The 19801-nt window shown below is 49.0% G+C and overlaps 1 protein-coding gene across 1 annotated transcript in view; it reads right to left on the bottom strand.

The window, feature by feature from the left end:
* ALPK2 (alpha kinase 2) overlaps window positions 1-18009 on the bottom strand; it is a 103393-nt gene extending 85384 nt beyond the window's left edge. Inside the window, exons 1-2 of the mRNA XM_049620267.1 lie at window positions 17882-18009; window positions 14341-14458 (exon numbers count right to left, since the gene is read on the bottom strand). Coding sequence (XP_049476224.1) covers window positions 14341-14458; window positions 17882-17990 — 227 coding nt within the window. The 5' untranslated portion in view covers window positions 17991-18009. The remainder of the gene's footprint in view (window positions 1-14340; window positions 14459-17881) is intronic.
* Window positions 18010-19801: the final 1792 nt, after the last annotated feature.

Genomic DNA, 19801 nt, shown 5'->3' with positions numbered 1-19801 from the left:
TACGCAGTAGGACTTTGGCAGGAAAGTTGGTATATGCCTGGGGTTGGGGAGAGGGCTGATCATTCCAGGCAGGAGGGACAGCCACAAGGTGAGCCGCTGGGAGAGTTGTGGGCTCAAAGGTAGAGCCACCGCTTTATTTATCATTTAAACGGGACAGTTTAGAGAATGAAAAGGGACACTATTGATACACCGTGACCACAGACAGAAACCAGGGCCATCCCAGGGAAACTGAGGCTGACTCAGGTAAATCAGGAGGTACGGTCACCCACCGGGAGTTGAGCAGGGGCCTGGATCATGGGACACTTTCCACCGCAGACTGAGGAGTTTGGACCTCAGGCCCCAAATGGGACTCCCTGGGAATCAGATCAAAGCAGCCATTTAGGGAGGAAGGGAAGCCATTCGGTAAGATGCTCCCCACAAGTGCACGGTGTACCAGAGTGAGAATGGAGGGACCCCGCTCTCCATACGTGATATGGCCTGTGGCCCCCGCTTGAGCAGGGACACCTCATTCTCCCATACGTCCTGTTGGACCTACAACAATATTAAGTCCCAGCCCAGTGTGTGGGACTTGAGAAAGGAGAGAGAAATTGATGGTACAGGACCTATTTCCTTCCCCAGGGGACATGCCAGTTTTGCAGAGAGAGAAGAAGCCTTTCGGGTGTCAAACAGGGAGCGGTATGCAGTTTGCAAACTCTAGCGTCACTGAATCCCCAAAGGCACAATCGAGGCAGGGAGTGCTTCTGGTGCTAGGAGGGGAGAGGTCGGGGTGGCCCGGATCGTCAGACCTCATGCCAGCGTGGAACTTGAGCACAGGGGGAAGGATTACATTTTGGCTGGTGGGAAAGGGGGGAGGGCATTCCTGGCAGACGTACCAGAGCTAGACCGAGCAGGTCCTGCGTAAGGGACAGGAAAGAAAGGGCCCTGAAGGACAGGAGCAGTGGGCCGAGAGGCTCAGAGTTCCGCTCAGCAGCATGGCCCACGGGCAGACTGCAGGGGAAATCCTACTTTTCTCCTTCACCCAATTCTGGGCCAATGAGAGAGCAGATTGCAAGGCCAGTATGACACAGGGGTTAAGGGACAGACTTCGCAGCAAGACGGCCTGGGTCCACACGCGGCCCATTCACCGTGTGACGTTGTCAAGCTACCGAAGGACAATACCTGGACCTACACCAGAGGTTGACATGAGGACAACGGTAGATAATTACTAAAAGTGCTTAAAGCAGGGCCCGGCACGCAGTAAACACCGACCCGGTGGTCCTCGGCTCTGGCTGCACATTACAATCACTCGGGATGCATTTTAGAAACAGCAGGGCCAGAGAATTTTTAGGGCAGCGAAGTACTCTGTAGGATACTATAATGGCGAATACATGTCATGACACATTCATCCAAAAGCATCGAATGCACAACACCAAGAGTGAATCCTAATATAAACCACGGACCCTGGCTGATAATGACGGCTCACGGAGGCTCACCGATAGTTAACAACCGTAACGCTCTGGCGGGGGGATGTTGACAGTAGGGGAGGCTGTGCGTTGGGGGGCAGATATGAAAACTGTACTTTCTTCTCACTTTTGCAATGGACTTAAAACTGCTCTAAAAATGAAGTATTTCAAAGGGGGAAAATACCAGGGTCAGGGCCCTACCAAAAAAAGCAATGAAGCAGCCTCTCGAGGGTGATGGGCTTTGCCATGCGTATTTTTTAAAGCTTCCCAGGTGATTCTAAGGGGGAGGCGGAGCCCAGAAGCACCTAAATGAATCTTAGCTCTCGTATGGTCATGAAGGAGGTAGGGGAATCGGTAAGTTGATGGAAGAGGAAGTATCTTTGCCTGGGTATGTATCAGGCGTGATTTCTTGGCTGTATTTTGGCACAGAAGTGCTAAGCTTTTGACAGGCTTTTGAATCTCTGGGAGCAATGCAGGCTGACCGGATATTCTTTAAACGTTTTTTTCATGTTTGTTTATTGTTGAGACAGAGAGAAACAGAGCATGAGTGGGGGAGGGGCAGAGAGAGAGAGGGAGACACAGAATCCAAAGCAGGCTCTAGGCTCCGAGCCATCAGCACAGAGCCCGATGCAGGGCTCAAACCCACAAACCGTGAGATCATGACCTGAACCAAATTCGGATGCTTAACTGACTGAGCCACCCAGGCGCCCCAAAATTACCTGACTTTTTAAAACATTTTTTAATGTTTATTTATTATTGAGAGACAGAGAGAGACAGAGCGTGAGCATGGGAGGGGCAGAGAGAGGGGGAGACACAGAACCCAAAGCAGGCTCCAGGCTCCGAGCTGTCAGCACAGAGCCCGACACAGGGCTCAAACCCACAAACCACAAGATCATGACCTGAGTCACCTGACCAGATATTCTTTAAATAAGAAATGAGCAAATGGACTTCCGAAGGGAAAAAAGCCTACAGCATTATTACCATCAGGCTTAGTTAACAGACAACCAAACCCTCTTGGCAAAAGAAAACTCAAGCATAGCTGGAAATAGTCCCTACCCACCACCCAGGCTAGCACAATGCCCAGAATGTGTCCAGAAATCTCAAGGTACATTGGGACAGTAGGAAAGCTCCTACATTCAGTTGTAAATCCGTCTATGACAGACAAGGCAGCTTGAGAGCAGGACCGAGGACAACATACCAGCAAACACTGGAGCACCCAGAGCTCTTTTATAAAAGCAAGTCAGCTTAGAATTTCTGAAAGACCAGCACTGCTAACTCATCAAACACCCGGCATGCCCCAGACCAAACTCTGGATTTTCCCACCCAAACCTGTTTCTTGTCTCAAAAATATTTCGTTCTACCCATCGCTCAGGGGGCACGCCTCAGAGTCCATTTCTCACCCTTGCTTCTGCATCCAGTCCAGCGGCAACTCCTGGCAGATGGGTCCAGAACCTGGCGGCTTCTTGCCACCTGCTCCAGGACCACCCTGGATTGGGCCACTTCATCTCTGGTCTGGATTATGGCATTGCTGCTGCTGGGGGGTCTTCCCCGCCCTGCCCGGTCTCCTCTGCGGCCACGGTGACCTGGCACGCTCCCATCTCCGGCTTCCTGCTGCCCCTGCTGGTCCCTCTGAGAACACTCTTCCCCAGCACAACCCCACCCCTCTCCCTCTTTTACCCTTCACACCTCTGCTCATAGCACCTTAGCAGAGCCACCTCCTGTCCTGAGACTCTTTCCCTCCCCTTTCCTCTTTGTCACCTGACACTACTGATTTTTCTGGCATCGTTAATGCGCGACTCTTCCTCTCTCCCTGTCCCATGAGACCAGGGTTCACTGTGCTCTCTACCGGGTCCCCAGGGTCTTGATCAGCCCTGGCATACAGTAGGCCCTCCATTAATCCTTATTTTTGAAGGCAGTCCTCACGATCACTTCTTTTTGAGTTATACTCCAGCACACATGTTAGTAGATTCTGTTTTAGAGGACAGCTGGGGTGCAGGGAAATGCAGGGAGAGAGGGAGACACAGAATCCGAAGCAGGCTCCAGGCTCTGAGCTGTCAGCCCCGAGCCCGATGCAGGGCTCGAACCCACAAGCAGCGAGATCGTGACCTGAGCCAAAGTCAGACGCTTCACGGACTGAACCACACAGGCGCCCCTAGAATGTTTGGCTTCTAATCCTGGCTTTGTTCCTAACCAGTTGTTAAGAACCTGGATGAGTCCCGTGATCTCTCTGGGCCTTGGGTGATCTATAAAGTAAAAACCAATTGGGTCTGACCAATTAAATCAGACCTTCTGAGGGGTAGGACCTGAGTATCAGCATTTTTTAAACATAACAGAGAGCCAGGAGCGGGATGGTCTGCAGAGCCGGGCTCCCCGTGTGTTACTGGGTACAGGAATCGCCTGGGATCTTGTTAAAACGCAGAATCCGATGAGGGCCGGGACGCAGGCAGTCTACCAAGCTCCGGGGCTGTGGCGGCTGCGGCTGCCGCTGCTCTAAAATCAAGTTTGAAGGCAAGCTCTGCGAGTCACTTCCAGCCGGAGGACTCCAATATCTCTAGAGGGTGAAAGTCCCCTTATTAAATTCTCAGAAAAACATAGCAGCTGTCACTTGACCTGCTGCTCAATTTGAGCTGAGTTCCCACTAAACAAATGCCTGGCAAGCTGCCCCTGCAGGCAGGAATGTGGGTGTTAGAGCTGGTTTTGCATATATATATATATATATATATATATTTATTTATTTATTTTTAAACCAACTGCTGGAGCCAGGCAGGGAGAATGCACGAAATCAGACCCGAGAAATTCTCTCTCAAAAGCATCCTGGGAGACCTGCGGTCAGGGAAGAGGCCATCACCATGTGACTGTGTCTCTTTGTCTGCCATTCTGCCAGAGGCTTGGTGCTTGCTAGGTCCCGCTCTGTCATTTGGGCCATCTCACCACGCCTCTGCAGCTCTCCCATCGCCTGGGACCTGGGCATGAGCAGGTGGAGCCCCTGGCAGCCGGGAGGAAATTATTTTACAATTTTACTATTATTTCCTGGCTTCACAATCCTCTTCAACAGCGTGGCCTCTAGAGTTAACAGCTGGCCGACCACCAAGAAGCCACAGTAATTCAAATCGCGTCCTCCCCGTTCACATGGCTGCCCATGGAATGGTTCTGCAAGGAAGGACACAGTTTCCTCGACCCTGGGAGGGTCCCTGGATGGGTCTGAAAATTAAACTGACAAGGACGGATTCACATCTGCCTTTCATTTTTGAGTTATACTCTAGCACACACGTTAGTAGATTCTGTTTTGGAGGACAGCTGTGGTACAGAGAAAGGCATACACTGAATTTTTACGTGGACGGGGGAGCCTTCCCAAGAGAATGGAGACCCAAAGAAGTGACGCGAGCAGGAACCTTTTATACCTTTTAGACAAAGAACCAGTAAGTTTGTGAAGAATCGATAAGACAAAAGGGTTTGGGCTAGAGGTAGCAAATGGTGAAGAAGTAACTAGGAAGGTAAGAATGAGTTTGACAAGGTTTGTATGGATTTCTTGGCCCCCAGTTCCCTGTCTCTACTGATAAAAATGTCTTCCCTCGCCCTGGCACCAGAAATATACCCTTCACACAGAAGTTTTATGACCTGTTACAGGGAAGAAAGGAGAGGAGGGTTGAGATGTGGGGCTCAGACCTTCAATAGAATAACAAATTCTGGTGGATCCTAACAATGAAACACTAAAAAAAAAAAAAAAAAACAAAAACTGGTCGGCAATAAAAGGAATGAACTATCGACACACCAGAGGACACAGATCTTCTCAAGATAATTATGTGTAGTGAAAGAAGCCAGATACAAAAGAGTACGTGCTCTGTGATCTCATTTATATAAAACTCTAGAAACGATGAGCTAGTCTCCGGTGATAGAAGGCTGTTGGGTTGCTGTGTGAGGATGAGTGGGCAGAGAGAGGCAGGAAGGCTGGGCTGCAAAGGGGACACGGAGAAATTGTTTGAGGGTGATAGATACGTTCATCTTGATAATGGTGATGGCTTCACGGGTGTGTGTATGCATCAAAGCAAACCAAATTGGACACTTTACATGTAGAGTTCACTGTGTGTCAGTTACACCAACGCAAAGCTGTTAAATGTACATATATATGCACACACACAAACACACACACATTATGTGAAAAATAAAGCGAGATAAGAAAGGTAGGACATCCTGGGGGCAGACAGCGCTATTGGTGGCTGGGTCAGAGAAGGTCTTAGTGATCAGGGGAGTTGGAGCAGACATGAGAACTAACCATGGGGCCGTGTGGGAAGAGAACATTCCACGTAGAAGGAAGACAAAGTGCAAGGCCATGTGCGAGCAAGCTGCTAGGCCTGACTCATGTCTCTGAGTTCGGAAATGGCTCAGAAATGAGTTAAGGCATCAAGATCTAGACAAAAGAATTGTCCCAAGGTTCACATACAGTTTTGCACCTGCCCTGACCACCCAGGTAGAGTCCATGCCTTTAACCTGAGCCTGGCTTCTTCTTCTTCTTCGTTTTTTTTAATTTGAGAGAGAGAGAGAGAGAGAGAGAGAGAGAGAGAGAGAGAGAGAACGTGACTGTACAAGTAGGGAGAGGAGTAGAGGGAGGGAGGGAGAGAGAGAGAGAAAGGGAGAGAGAGAGTCTTAAGCAGAGTCCATGTTCAGCAGGGATCGCAACACGGGGCTCAAACCCACGATCCTGGGACCATGACCTGAGCCAAAATCAAGGGTCAGATGCTCAACCGACTGAGCCACCCAGGCCTCCCAAGCCTGGCTTCTTAACATCAGCTCAGGAATCTGCACAAAGATTCTCATTCAAGAACTCAGAGATTTGTTTGACCCCATCTTCTCTGAAATGGGCAGGCAGCCTGATTCTACTTTCAAATTCATGACCAAGAATGACTTGTGTCTGACAAAGTACGGACCTCAGAGTAGAAAGAATAAACACTTGATAAGCATCTGCTAAGTTCCAGGCACTGTTCTAAAAGCCTAATGTGTATTATCTCATTTAATCTTGACCCAACCCAGCAAGGTAGATACTATTAGTATTCCTATTTCACACGTCTAGCAACTGAGGCAGACAGAAGATAAGCAACATGCCCAATTAAGAGGCAGGGCCAAGACTTGACCCCAGGCAGTAACCCTTGAGCCATCCCTCATAAATACCCACACATGACTTCACAGAGCGTTGCAAATCCCTGACTCCTACTCAGTAGCCCCATATCTGCCTCCACTGGCCTGGTCTAGGCCTGTCCCCATACATTGCTACGATGACTTCCACATTTAGGGAAATCTATGGACTGAGCTGTGTCCCCCTAACATGTCTATGTCGAAGCCCTAACTCCCAATGTGATGGTATTTGCAGATGTGGCCTTTGGGACGCAATCAGGGTTAGATGAGGCCATGAGAATAGGACCCTCATGATGGGATTAGTGCCCTTATGAGAAGACACAGCAGAAAGCTTGCTCACCATATGTAGAGACACAGCAAAATGGCAGCTGTATGCCAGCCTGGAAGAGGGTTCTCATCAGAACCCCCCATGCTGGTATCTTTATCTCAGACTCCAGCCTCCGGAACTGTGAGAAATGAATTTCTGTTGGGTAAGCCCCCCAGCGTGTGGAATCTCTGAGCTGACTAACGCAGGCAGGGTCAGGTGGACCAGGCCAGGTCCAACCCCCTCTCATGGGTCCAGCTCATTCTTGGGTTCATCTGGGGCTCAGGTGTGGCCTAGAGGAGGTACTCAGGTTGGCCTTCCCCACCCATATGAGTGGGACTCGGGCTGAGGTCTGGGCTGAGAGTTTGAGATGCTGGGACTGCACCAACCTTGCAGGACTCAGAAGAAGGGAGAGGGCAATCCAGGCAGTTCAGAAGCGATTAGAGTCTGGAGGCAGGCAGAGAGGAGGTTTGGGGTCCAAGTAGCCCAGAGAACTAAGAGCAAGGTGAGGAGGACAGGTGGAGGCAGAGGCAAGAGAAGCCCCCAGGTGTGATGGGGCAAAGGTGGAAGTAAGTTTCATGGAAGCCCTTGGCTAAGTGCACGAGAGGTGGAAAATAGGGCTGTGCTGGCCAAGACAAAGACACATGTTCCCAAACCAAACTTTGTTCTTAGTGCCTCCCCCACCCACACTCCCAACCCCCTGCCCTGCACCTCTCCCTTCAGAGGTGGAGCAAAGCCCATGCCAGGACTCACAGGGCCTGACTGGTTCCCCCTTTTCCCTCAAGGAGCTGTCTGCCCTTGCCAAGTACCTTCTTTACGATGTCCCCTTTAAAGAGGGAGTCGGTCAAATGATTGCTAATACTAACGCCGTGATTTTTCCATCAGCGAGACTCCCCATCGCGTCGATCATCAGAAGCGTTGGGTCACGACTCTATGATTACAAATTAAGACGGAACCCCAGTTGGCCCAAAACTCCCCTAGTGTTACTGGTCTGCTCTAAATCCTCAGAAGGTGTTGATGGAGTGGCATTTACAAAGATATTTAGCACATGTCCAATTTCCAGTGATGAGTGCACCTTTCGCTGCCCTGATGTCTTGGGAGGGGCTCTTGGATCAATCTGTCACCTGCTCCCAAGCTAGCATTGATTTGCCCCGGGAGCCAGCACCGTGGGGGGAAGCAATGGCCCAAATCCAGCCCCCAGGAAAAGATGAGCGTCCCACAGTGTGGCTCCCATACCCATGCACACACTTACCTGACCAAAGTCAAAACCAGAATGTCAGGACAAGCTGTGGATTCTCAGCACAGAACTATCACCCTGGGGACTAAATGGGAGTTTCTCATCAGACCCTCAGGACTCATTCAAGAAATGCTCCAGGCGAGGTCTGAGGAATGAGTGGAGTGCTGAATTCATTCAAGAAGAATGCCATCTGGGCTCCGTGCTGGGAACACAGAGGCCTTCCCGGTGCCGAAAGTTCTCCCAGTCACCCTTAAGACTTATTACACCTACTTAAGCTCAAGGGAACACGAAGTTCACAAAATGCTTTCCTACCTTGGATAAAATGCCTTTTCTGTCTTAGCCAAGACATAACAAGATTCAGTCATCTTTATTTCTACCCCATGGTTCCTTGATGAAACACGTTAATTATATTTTATCCTCCGAGAGGGAAATAGCGGGGGGGAATGTTGCCAAACTCTGCTATCCTTCTCACCTCCAAGTTGCCCTATTTTTTTAAAAATCAGTTCCAAAATTAAGTTCATTGTGGGGCTATGTTCAAATTGCATAAAATAACTATTATTTACAGAGTATTCTAAATTCTTTGCACATGTTGGTTTCCTCCCCATACCAATCCTATAAAGCAGGTTTATCATTATCCCCATTTTGCAGATGAGAAAACTGAGGCTCAGAGAGGCTAAGTAACTTGCCCCAGATGGTACAGTTTGTAAGATCTGGGATTTAAATCCAGACAACTTGGCTTCAGATCCTTGCTCTCCATGGTGCAAATAACCTCCTGTCCTTTATGAGCAAGGTTGATGGTGACAATTCTACTGTTAACAGGATATGTGCCTTGAAGCGTTTCTTTCGGGAATAGAGATATTCTTAACTGATTTTCCTATTCTTATTTGCCCAGACTCTTTCTCGACCAACAACGCATGTGTTTTAGATGTTTGGCAAGGAGCTTGGTTTTCCCTGGGTGATCGTGTACAGAAAGAGGGTGATGACCTCCAGGAACCAAAGTCTTTGGCTCAGACAACAAGCACGTATTGACAACTCTTTGCTACACACCAGAGACGCTTCGGGAATATAACACAGTGTCCCAGCGCTCCTGGGGGCTGTCCACCTAGACGTGAGGAATAACTAAAAAGGCTAAGACATCATTAAAGTCACAGATTCCACCATCTAAAAAAACCAACCAAACAGAGTTTCTCACAAACATGTATGAGAAAAACAGCTTCAACTTCCCCGTGTGGGTCGCTGCTCACCTGTTAAATGTCCACATCTTTCCTATCTTTGAAATTCCACCACTGATTCGAACACTTTTCGAAACCATTCATACAAAACGATCCCGGCTCTAAATACAGCTACTACAAGCTAGGGCAGAGTGATTCTTTCAGAGTAATTCTGGAACCATGCTGCTTTCAGGGAGCGGGCAGTAAAATGATATTAATTACTAACTAGTTAGCATTTGTTACAAGCCTAACGCACACGTTGCCGACCATTCTGCGTGAAGAATCTCACCTAAACCGTCCCCCGAAATCATTTTATGAAGACACCACAGCACAGAGAAGTTCACGGACTCGCTCGAGGCCACACAGCTAATAAGTCGCAGGGCACGACAACAGCAGAAATGTGGGCCTGGAGGAAGAACCTGGAGAACTGTGTCGTCATTGACAAGCACATGAGGCTGTGGGGATCAGAAATAACAGAAATCCCAGTCCCTGCTGCCCCTACGAGCTGACCTGCTAACGAAGAAGGGAGGACAGAAGCGAGGCAGAAGGCACTAGCTTCACACAGCCAATATCGACCAGGCGGTGAGCAAAGAGTCCCGTCTTCATGGAGCTTTGTCCAGTCAGGACACAGACAGAAGCCAAATGAAAGCATAATGGGCAGGGAAACAACATTGCGTTAGTGCTGACCGCGGCCTCAAAGAAGGCCTCTGGGAAAGTTCCTCTGGGGTGGAAACAGCAGGGGGAGAGTGACCTACTCCAGAAAAGAGCAGCTGTTTTCAGGAGTCAGGGCTTTGTCCCCGAAGCTCCCGGGCATCTGAGTGCTGTGCTGTCCCCTGCAGGGAAGGGACCAGTGGGCCTGGAGAACCACAGTGGGAGAGGGGCCGAGTCCTTTGTGGTGGGGACGGCAACGTTTAGCAACGTAGCAATGTCCAACGTTTAGCAGCATCCTTAACCTCTACTCAGTAGCACCCCTTCCAGCTGTGACAGTCAAAAATAGCTCCACGCATTGCCAAATGTCCCCTGGGGGTAAAACACAAGTGACCCGGGAAACCTTCATATCGATTTTTCCATCAAAATCTCGAATAATCGATATCCAGTTTGAGGCATAATTGGAAAAATCTTCCTTGCCTCCTTGCCCCCTTGCCTCCCAGGCCGCCCAGGTGAACTCAGCTGGTATTTTGGGAGCCAGGGCTACATTATCACAGAAGTCAAGGTCGGCAAATGGCAGCACTTTTTTTTTTTTTTAAGAATGCTCAGATAACTATGTATTCGCTTCCCAGAGCTGTCATAACATATTACCACAGAGAGGTAGCAAAAAAAAAAAAAGAAAAAGAAAGAAAGAAATAAGAAAAACAACAAAAATTTATTGTTTCACAGTTCTGGAGCCTGGAAGTCCAAAATCAAGGTGCGGGCAAGGCCATGCTCCCTCTGAAGGCTCTAAGGAAGCTTCTCCTCGCCCCCTCCTAAGCTTCTGGTGGCCGTGGCGGTGGCGGTGGGCAGTCCTCACATTTCCTGGCTCGCGGCCGAATCACTGTGGTCTCTGCCTGTCTTCCCACAGCTATTTCCCCTCTGTCTGTGTCTGTTTTCTCCTTTTTATAAGAATACCAGTCATGGAATTAAACCCCACGTTAATCCATGGTGATCTCACCTTAATTCCAATGACTACAGCTAAAGACATCTTATTTCCAAATAAGGTCACATTCTGACGTTCCAGGTGAACATGAATTTGCGGGGGGGGGGGGGGGGGGGGGGGGGGGGGGGACGCTATTGAACCCATACACATCATGAGCAGATTGGCTCATGGTGACTGTGCAGTTCTTCTGGCCATCGTCCCCATCACCAGGTCATCTGTAGGGGTGAGCTGAGGAGGGCAGGCCCCCCCCCCCCCATCCACGCTTTCCTGCCCAGTCCACCCACCCTCCCTCCTGCCTCTCTGGTAATCTGCGCTCTCTCAGCACAGCGGGACGTGATCATGACCATGGAGAGGCCTCCTTGCTGTGGAGAGGAGTGTTTCGCCCTAGGTGTGGGTTCCTGGACAGATTTTTATCTGTTGTTCACCTGTCTTTCTTTGAACCGTGCTCCTGAGAGACCACAATTCCTCTTTTGCATACGCGCTCCTTCCAACTTGCCTTCTCTGAGGTAGAAAACATCCATTTGCATTTCCTCCCCACCCCCACGTCTTTTGGAAAAACCAAAAAACCAAAAAACGTTTTCATGGTACAGTGCCAATCATGCTGTTATTGATGTCTCTGTCCCCTGGAGTGCTTTCCCCCCGCTTTCCATTCCCCTGCCTGCCAAGCACACTTGACCTGTGGTACGTAGAGGTCACAACGGCACTGATCAATCTCCTCCAAGTGTTCTCACTTGTCCAAAGTACACGGTGTTACAAGATTAGAGGGGTATGAGAGGAGAACACGGGAGGACCCAGAGGCACTCTTGCCCGGTTGAGGAAAGGGGGAAGATCAGGAGGCCAATTAATTAGCTCCTGGCCACAAAGCAGAAATGCAGATCAGGTTTACCATCCCAGAAAACAAACAAAAACAAAAACGTGGGAAACACAGGAACAAGAGCTTTTCAGTACCTAAGAGTGCAGATTTAATGACCCAAAGACTAAACTCAGGTAGATGTTTAAAAAGTACTTTCCTTTGGGGAACTATGAGTTAATCTGGTGGCTTCTGGTGACCTCATAATGGCAAGCAAATTTGACACCAGTATTATAACTAACAAGCCACTTTAAATCTTTGAAGGGCATTTGCACAAAATAACATTCATTTTCCTAACCGGCACTTAACATACTGATAGAAGTCAAACTGCTTTGCAGGTGAATGTTTTAGGATGTAAGGAATTTTTCATCCTGGGCAATTACATTGGAATCATCTGGGGTCCAGACTGCGTTAGTCAAAGTTGAAGGCCCAGCATTAGGGGGTTTTAAAAATTCCCTAGGTCAGGTTAATTGGCAGCTATGGCCCCGAACTGCTGTAAAAAGTTAGAACGTTCAAAGCCCATTTACTACTAAACACAAAAATGCAACCACACCTGTTAGTGCATGGCCCCACTAAAATTCCTTATACCAGGACCGAATGCTTCTCCCAGTTGGTGGGTTACTTTTCCAAATGGCAGAATACGAGTTTGGAAAGAATACATTCTGTCATCTCAAGTCTTGATTTGTTCCAGCCCCGCTGGACTTCTGCGAAGAGAATGAGGACTCTCTGCCCTGTCCACGGCTCAAGTTCTCTTCCTAAATTTCTCTTCCCATTTTAACCAGCCCGCCTGCCCCGGGGTGTCATCTTGGCCTTCTCATCCCTCCATCCCTTAACTCCCTTACCCTACAAACACTGGTTTTCCCTACATTCCTGGTCCTGTAGAAATAGCAAATAACAAACCGCAATTCTTAAATGGCATTCCATAAGTAAAAGAATACTCATTAAGCCTCTCTTCTGGCTAAAAAAGTGGGTATAATATTTTAGCTTAGTGCGAGACTAAAATTAATCAATCAAGAAATACGGATTGAATGTTCAGGGGGAAAAAGGCAAGAAGTAGGTAGCATGTAGATACTCAAGGATCTTACCATTTAGAGCAGGGATTGGCAAACTATGGCCCACAGACCAAATCTGGCCCCCTACTTGTTCCTGTAATTAAAGTTTTATTGGAACACAGCCATGCCCCCCCCCCCCACCCCGCAAAAAAAAAACCCATATTGTCTGTGGCTGCTTTTATACTATGATGGCAGAGCTGAGTATCTGTGAGAGAGACCATCTGGCCTTCAAAGCCTACAATATTTACTACCTGGCCCTTTATAGAAAAAGTTTGCCGGGCGCCTGGGTGGCTCAGTCAGTTAAGCATCCAACTTCAGCTTAGGTCATGATCTTGCAGTCTGTGAGTTCAAGCCCCGCATCGGGCTCTGTGCTGACAGCTCGGAGCCCGGAGCCTGTTTCGGATTCTGTGTCTCCCTCTCTCTGACCCTCCCCCGTTCATGCTCTGTCTCAAAAATAAATAAACGTTAAAAAAAAATTAAAAAAAAAAAAAGAATTACATGGTAGATGAATAAACGAGCATCTTGAATACCAGGTTAGCTATTCTGTAAGACAGCTGAGTCAAGGATTTCCAACGTGATAAAGTGATCTCTGGGAATACTTTGAAACCAAAGAGTGGATACGAAGATAAGGAGGCGAGTGTTTATTGAATAACTACTACACAGCAAGAACTTGACGAGCATAAAATCATTTAATTCTCTCAGCACTCCTTTCATTTTGCAGATCAACAAATTTTAGTTTGGGAGAGGTTAAATAACTGGCTAAGGTCACACAGACAGAAAACAGTAGAGTCAGAATTCAAACCCAAGTCTATCAGCACATGCGCATGCCTCCCAGTCATGTTCATACCACACTCTGCAGACCTTGGACTCCTCACAGTCCCCATAAGGAACACTGTGACCAATTCAGCAACAACTGGGGACCAAGAGCAAAGACTCTCCACCCACCCTCAACCAAAGCAGTTCTCATTTTCTCTGCTTCACACATGGGGCTTCCTGATTTCATCCGAATAGTTCTTGGGGAAACAAAAAAGAATAGAAACCACTATGCTAGACCATACGACTTCCTACAATAAAGCCAGAAGGCATGGTTTTCAGCCTTCCGTCCATCACCAATGGGCTATGGGTTCATGGCCAGCCCCTCCTTCTTCCTTCCATTGCTACACAAGAGAGACTGAATGACTGCCAAAACCATGTTGTGTTTCTTGACTTTCCAGAGGGAATAAGATTAAATGAAAAGCTCTTTCAGTGAATGAAAATGGCTGGACCACCTCGAATAAAGTTCTAGGTAAAGTTGTAATTCCATCAAAGAAGCCAATTAGAGGAGCTCAGCTGGACGCCTTGCCTGATGCCTGCTCGTGGCATCTAATGTTAGGATGCAAAAAAGCAAAGGGGAGCCAATCTTTTGACATTACCCGGTACAACCAGCACATGACCCAATGCAGGGACCTTTGTAAACAGTCCACAGAGGCACGTCTACTTACCGATAGAGATGTAACAGGTGAATATACTGATTCTGGAAGAATTCATAACTGGAAACAATGCCACACTCCTCTATGGCTCGGCCATTCTTATACCAAGTTACCTCTGGCTTGGGCTGACCTGATAATGACAACAGAAGAATATTCCCATTGCAGTAAGCATTTTGAGAAAAGAAAATCATAAAGCAATGAACAGGAGTGAGTAATGAGCCATAGGGATGGACATGCTGAACTATGTCAGTTGGGGAACTGGAAAATCTCTCTCATTGATTCAAATGCATCGTCCGATAAGCACTATTGAGCAAGCTATGTACCTGAGATGATCCTGTGCAGGGGTGTGGATGAGGCCTACAAAATGAAATGCTGTCCCTAACCCTAAGGAGCTATTAAGAAAAATCATCTAGGGGCGCCTGGGTAGCTCAGTCGGTTAAGTGTCCAACTCTTCGATTTCAGTTCAGGTCATGATCTCCCGGTTTGTGAGTTCGAGCCCCGAGTCGGGCTCTGTGCTGGCAGCGTGCAACCTGCGTGGGATTCCCTCTCTCCCTATCTGCCCCTCCCCCATTGTCTCTCTCTCTCTCTCTCTCTCTCTCTCTCTCAAAATGAATAAACATTTTTTTAAAAAGAAAAATTATCTAAAACTTGGATATGAGGAAAAAATGTGGATAATATCTTCTTTCCGTGTCCTATGGGGACAAAGGTCCACCTAAGAATCACCTAGGGGAATATACATCGTTCAATTTGATGATTACTACTGATTAAAATTTCCAGTTTGGGGCACCTGGGTGGCTCAGTCAGTTAAGCATCTGACTCTCAGCTTCTGCTCAGGTCATGATCTCCCGGTTTTGTGGGTTCGAGCCCCGAGTCAGGCTCTGCACTGACAGGGCGCAGCCTGCTTGGGATTCTCTCTCTCTCCCTCTCTCTCTGCCCTTCCCCTGCTCATGCCGTCTCTGCCTCCCTCAAAATAAATAAATAAACTTAAAAGATGGTTACACTCCCAGATTCAGTGAAGTTGCTTACAAACTTGTAGATTTTTATCCAACAGAGACGTAAATAATCCCTGCCTGGCAGAAAAGATAACCCCGTAAGTCTTGGTTTACCGCTCTACAGGACATTAACCGGTGTTTTACCTACTCCAGCAATCTTATCCTAACATTCCCTTATTAAACTGCCTATAAATACCTAATTCCTCTAATGTTCCTACTTTCTGGTTCCCTCTTTACTCGAAGAATTGAATAAAACCATTGAAATGTTCATGTCCTATTTGCACGGAAGTCACTGTACCTGTGGAGAAGAAGTACCTTAAACGGCGCTCGGAGCTGAGCGTGTGCCATGGCACAGAAGAGGGAAGAACAAAGTGAATTAGCACATTAGTGGATTAGTCCCCTCATGAGGCGTGTATGATTTCCGGGCCGCTCCTGTGCATACCTGACTGGTGTCGTCACAGAAACTGCCCTACGCTTTCTCCCTCAGGAGGGCTTCCTCCTGCCCTTGTGATCGGTAACCAGATCTGATGGACTAATCTGGTGAAACCCCCAGGAATTCCATTCACCCCTTGGGATTCTTTACCCCTGTGACCGCGAAGGAAGCTTTCCAGTGTGTCCCAATGAGCTTCCCCCCTAGCCTCCGTAACACTGAAAACGTACCCAAATGTGCCCTGTCTACAGGAGGAAAGCCCAGTATTGGGAAACAAAACACTGTTCTAGATCCGTCCTCCTTGTGTCTCTGTCTGACGTACCACAGGATTTTTGGTGAGCAGCCCCAGACACCACGAAGAGAAGAACCCCACGTGTTTCTGGGCCCTGCACCATGGACCCGTCCTGACGGTGCTCAGAGCCCCTGCCTCCCTCCCTGTGTCTTGTCTGATGGGGCGTCTCCCAGCTAGGCTACCTCTGTGCCAGCGCCACGAATGTGGGTGATCCTCCTGGCCTCCCCCTTCAGGGAGCGCCCGCCTGACTACTTGGTCCCCGGAACTAGGAGCAGACGGACCTACGTGCAAGGATACACCCTTCTTCCCCAGTGGTTTGGCTGAGTCCCTTCCAGGCAAGTGACTAAAGCACCAAAAATGAGCTTCCCCGAGAAACCGCCAAGGAGGCTGGGGATTACAATTCATTTCTGCCTGTTCTTAGCCTTTTGTCCCCCTCTCAGTCGGCGTTCTCAGGAATCCTCTCCTTCCTCCTTTTTTGTATATCCTGGACTCCTTTTTTTTTTTAAAAAGAAGGTACATAAAGTGTGCATGAGCTGGGCCCGGGACACTCACTCGAATCTCTTGGACTCCAATTTTTTTCATTCAGACCGATCAGGGCTGGTTGATGCCCCCAGTTTCTTAGCGGCTGACTGGTTTTTTCCTCTTGTGCAGTATAGATCTGAATAATCAGCCAGAAATGAGACTCACACAGGGAAGTGGTATCTTGTACCCTTGTGGGTGGTTCTCTTTTCTCCCTCCACTTGCTGGAAACCTCGCCCAAAAATCCTACCCTTGTTTTTTTAAGCCTACCTGCAGGTCACACATGGAGAGCCACCTCCAGAATGTTTCGCCATTGTGTGTGGGGACCGGTAGCCAAGTTTAGGGTACGTCCAAACGCTGGGGCTTCCTGAGGACACATGGGGGCCACGGCATGGAGGTTCAGTGGTGGACGTGTGTCCGTCCCTCTATTTGAATGGCTATGGACAAATGCCAAGAAAGATGGGGGCTTGGCTCTGGCCTCGAAGAGGCTGAACTCACTCACAGGTGGACACCCCAGCACCCAGACCAGAGATGAGATTTTGTTATGACTTCAGCTAAGGCCATTCAGAAGCTGGCTCTTTTCCTCTCCCCATCTAGAAAAAGGGATCTCAGGGGAGAAGAGTTTTCTGTGCGCCCTCCGGAAAGACCACTGGTGCCTCTATGTTTTCGAAGGTAGAGACACAGTCCAAAAAAGGAAACAATCCACAAGGTACAAGGTACCACTTCCTGACCCAATTATTTTGCTTCTATTATTTTCGTTTAATAAGAAATCCTTCTTACCACCGGGGGCACCAATGTGGGGTCAGGTCTGGGTTGTTTATTCTCCAGTCCAGGGAGAATCCCAGCCCCCTGCTCCTCCTCCGTTGGGCACCCCCTGCCTTGGTTTTTACCTCTTCACTGCTGACCAGCATGCCTGATGAAGGCGGGCAGTGGGAGATGTATGTAGCTGGTTTGGGGGATATCAAGGAAAGAGTGATCAAGAAGGTTCCAATAAATCGACTGAAGGAAAGTTACTCACGACATTCCTATGTACACAGGAAATTAAGAATGGATTCTATGAAAAAATAACCAGGGCGGGAGTCGCCTAACCCAGAACCACAATGCGAAGTGAAAAAGATCACTAGGCTATATCCAGGAAGTCACTCAAAGAAATCCTGGGGGGGGGGGGGGGGGGAATCATAGAGGATTTAGTTGTTCAACTGGTTACTCAGAACAGACTTCCCAGGCCATTTTCACAAATGATTTTTAATAATGCCTCTGTGAGCCACAAACCCGGGCCCGCAGGGAGATCTCAGAGGAGAATGAGCCACTGGTGGTTACCAGATATCATGCAGCGAAGCACGGCGTCTGACTTCTCAGGAACTTTCTGGGAAAGCAACGTAGATAGAAAACAAAGGGTGTGCCTCTGGGGCCCTCCTGAGTCTGTCATCCTTAGGAGCCTCGTGAATCTGAAAAACACAAATCCCTGACATCAACATTTGTTCTGGGGCTCCTCTGACTGTCCTGGGAGTTTCGTTAGTGGCCCTTAGGGACAGAAGGAGCACGCCCTGGCTCGTCGGAGGCGGGGCACTGGCACTTGGGCTGGTGGGCAGATGGAAAGTCCTCGGGCGGGCTTTGTCACCTGCGGCGCTGCTGGCCCTTGGACCGGATGTCTGGTTGTGGGGTCCGCCCTGTGCATCTTAGCATCGGCACCCCTGGCTTCGACCCACCGGGTGCCACCAGCACCCCTCCCCCGAGTCACGACAATCCAGAGTGTCCGCAGACATTTCCAGCGTCCCTGGGGAGGGCAGCCCCAGCGGAGAACCACTAATCCTGGTGGATTGCAAGGCAGCGGGAGCCCACCCCGAGCGAGAGCTGCTTGAGCCCACAGCCAGTGTCACGTCTCTCTCATCTTTCTTTCTGTCCTCAAAGTCTCTTCATGGGACATAAGAAGTGCGTAGGCACACTCGCCTCCGAAAAAGAGGCCTTAGTTAAATGCAAATGAATCTCCTGGGGGGAGGTCTTTTGAAATTGGGCAAGCAGTGCTCCTTGGAGCACTGGACGAGCGCCCCCAGGAGGGCAGTGAGTGAGCTAGCATGTATGTATTCATTGATACAAGCAGGCATTTAACACTTGACTGGTCACCACGTATGCAATCTCATTTCACCTCTTCTAAATTGCCTGAGTGGTTATTAACACCTCCTGCATCTTAAGGATGAGAAAGCTGACGCTCAGAGAGATTCAACAACTTGCTCAGGATCACACAGCTCAAGTGGCTGCTGCCCTGGGGCACCCTTCATGGCTGTGCAGGCTGATACTGTCCCCGGAGCTGCGCAGTGCACAACCCACACAGATGCGCGGCAGCCTTAAGAACACAGGTCTGTCGGTCTGTCTGAACCCAGAGGGCCCTTTCCACTCTACCCTCCACGTACCGTGCTGGCACCACTCTGTCAAAAGCACTCTTTGGAGAGCCCCATGCTTGGAAATAGTAACATTTCGCTCTATCCAAACAGGAAGCTCCCACTTCCCCTTCGCTTGGTGAGCTGTTCTCACATGCCACGAAGCTCAGGAGGAGGAAGGCTCCTACCACCATCGGATACATTTAGCACGGACAGGGAGGAGGCACTTAGACCTGCAAATGGTGATTCTGGGGATGCTGAGGGTCCTACAGCAGACGCGAGCTAAGCTCTTGGCGGAAAAGGCTGGATCTAAATGGCCACAACTGTCTCGTAGAAGGGGAAACCCTTCTCGATATGGGTGGAACAGCTTCTTAACCGTTTGGAACCAATTCTCCGATTTGGTAGGACCTGGTTCAAGCTGAAAATGAGTTGCTTGTGCAAAAAGGATTCAGATATTCGAGATGGGAACAACAGAGCGCCACCCTGAGCGCTGGGAGCCTTCTGGGCATGGGGCCCCGTGTGGGGCACACATCGTGGAACCTCAAGGCCGGCCCTGCCTGGTAGACACGGCCCTTGGAACATTCTGCCAGCCCTTCCTTCCCTTTGAGGCCTTTCCTGCAACCCCTGATGTTCCCACAGCATTTCCTTAATCTCAAGGTGTTCTGTCTAGAATAAGTGTAGTTCTTGGAAACAAAAAAGCATTCCCAAATTGCCCCTATGTGACGCACCCAAGCTTTCTGAATAGCAGGGTAGAAATAATTGATTTAGGAGAACACACCTCCTTCCTTTCCTCACGAGGAGTGCACAGGAAGCAACTCTCCTCTACCTGAGGGTCCGCTGATGCATGTAACGGGCAGAAAGA

This window comes from Panthera uncia, assembly GCF_023721935.1.
Source record: "Panthera uncia isolate 11264 chromosome D3 unlocalized genomic scaffold, Puncia_PCG_1.0 HiC_scaffold_8, whole genome shotgun sequence".
NCBI classification, from domain to species: Eukaryota; Metazoa; Chordata; class Mammalia; order Carnivora; family Felidae; genus Panthera; species Panthera uncia.
The sequence above is the reverse complement of the archived record's forward strand: the minus strand, read 5'-3'. Positions and strand labels throughout refer to the sequence as shown.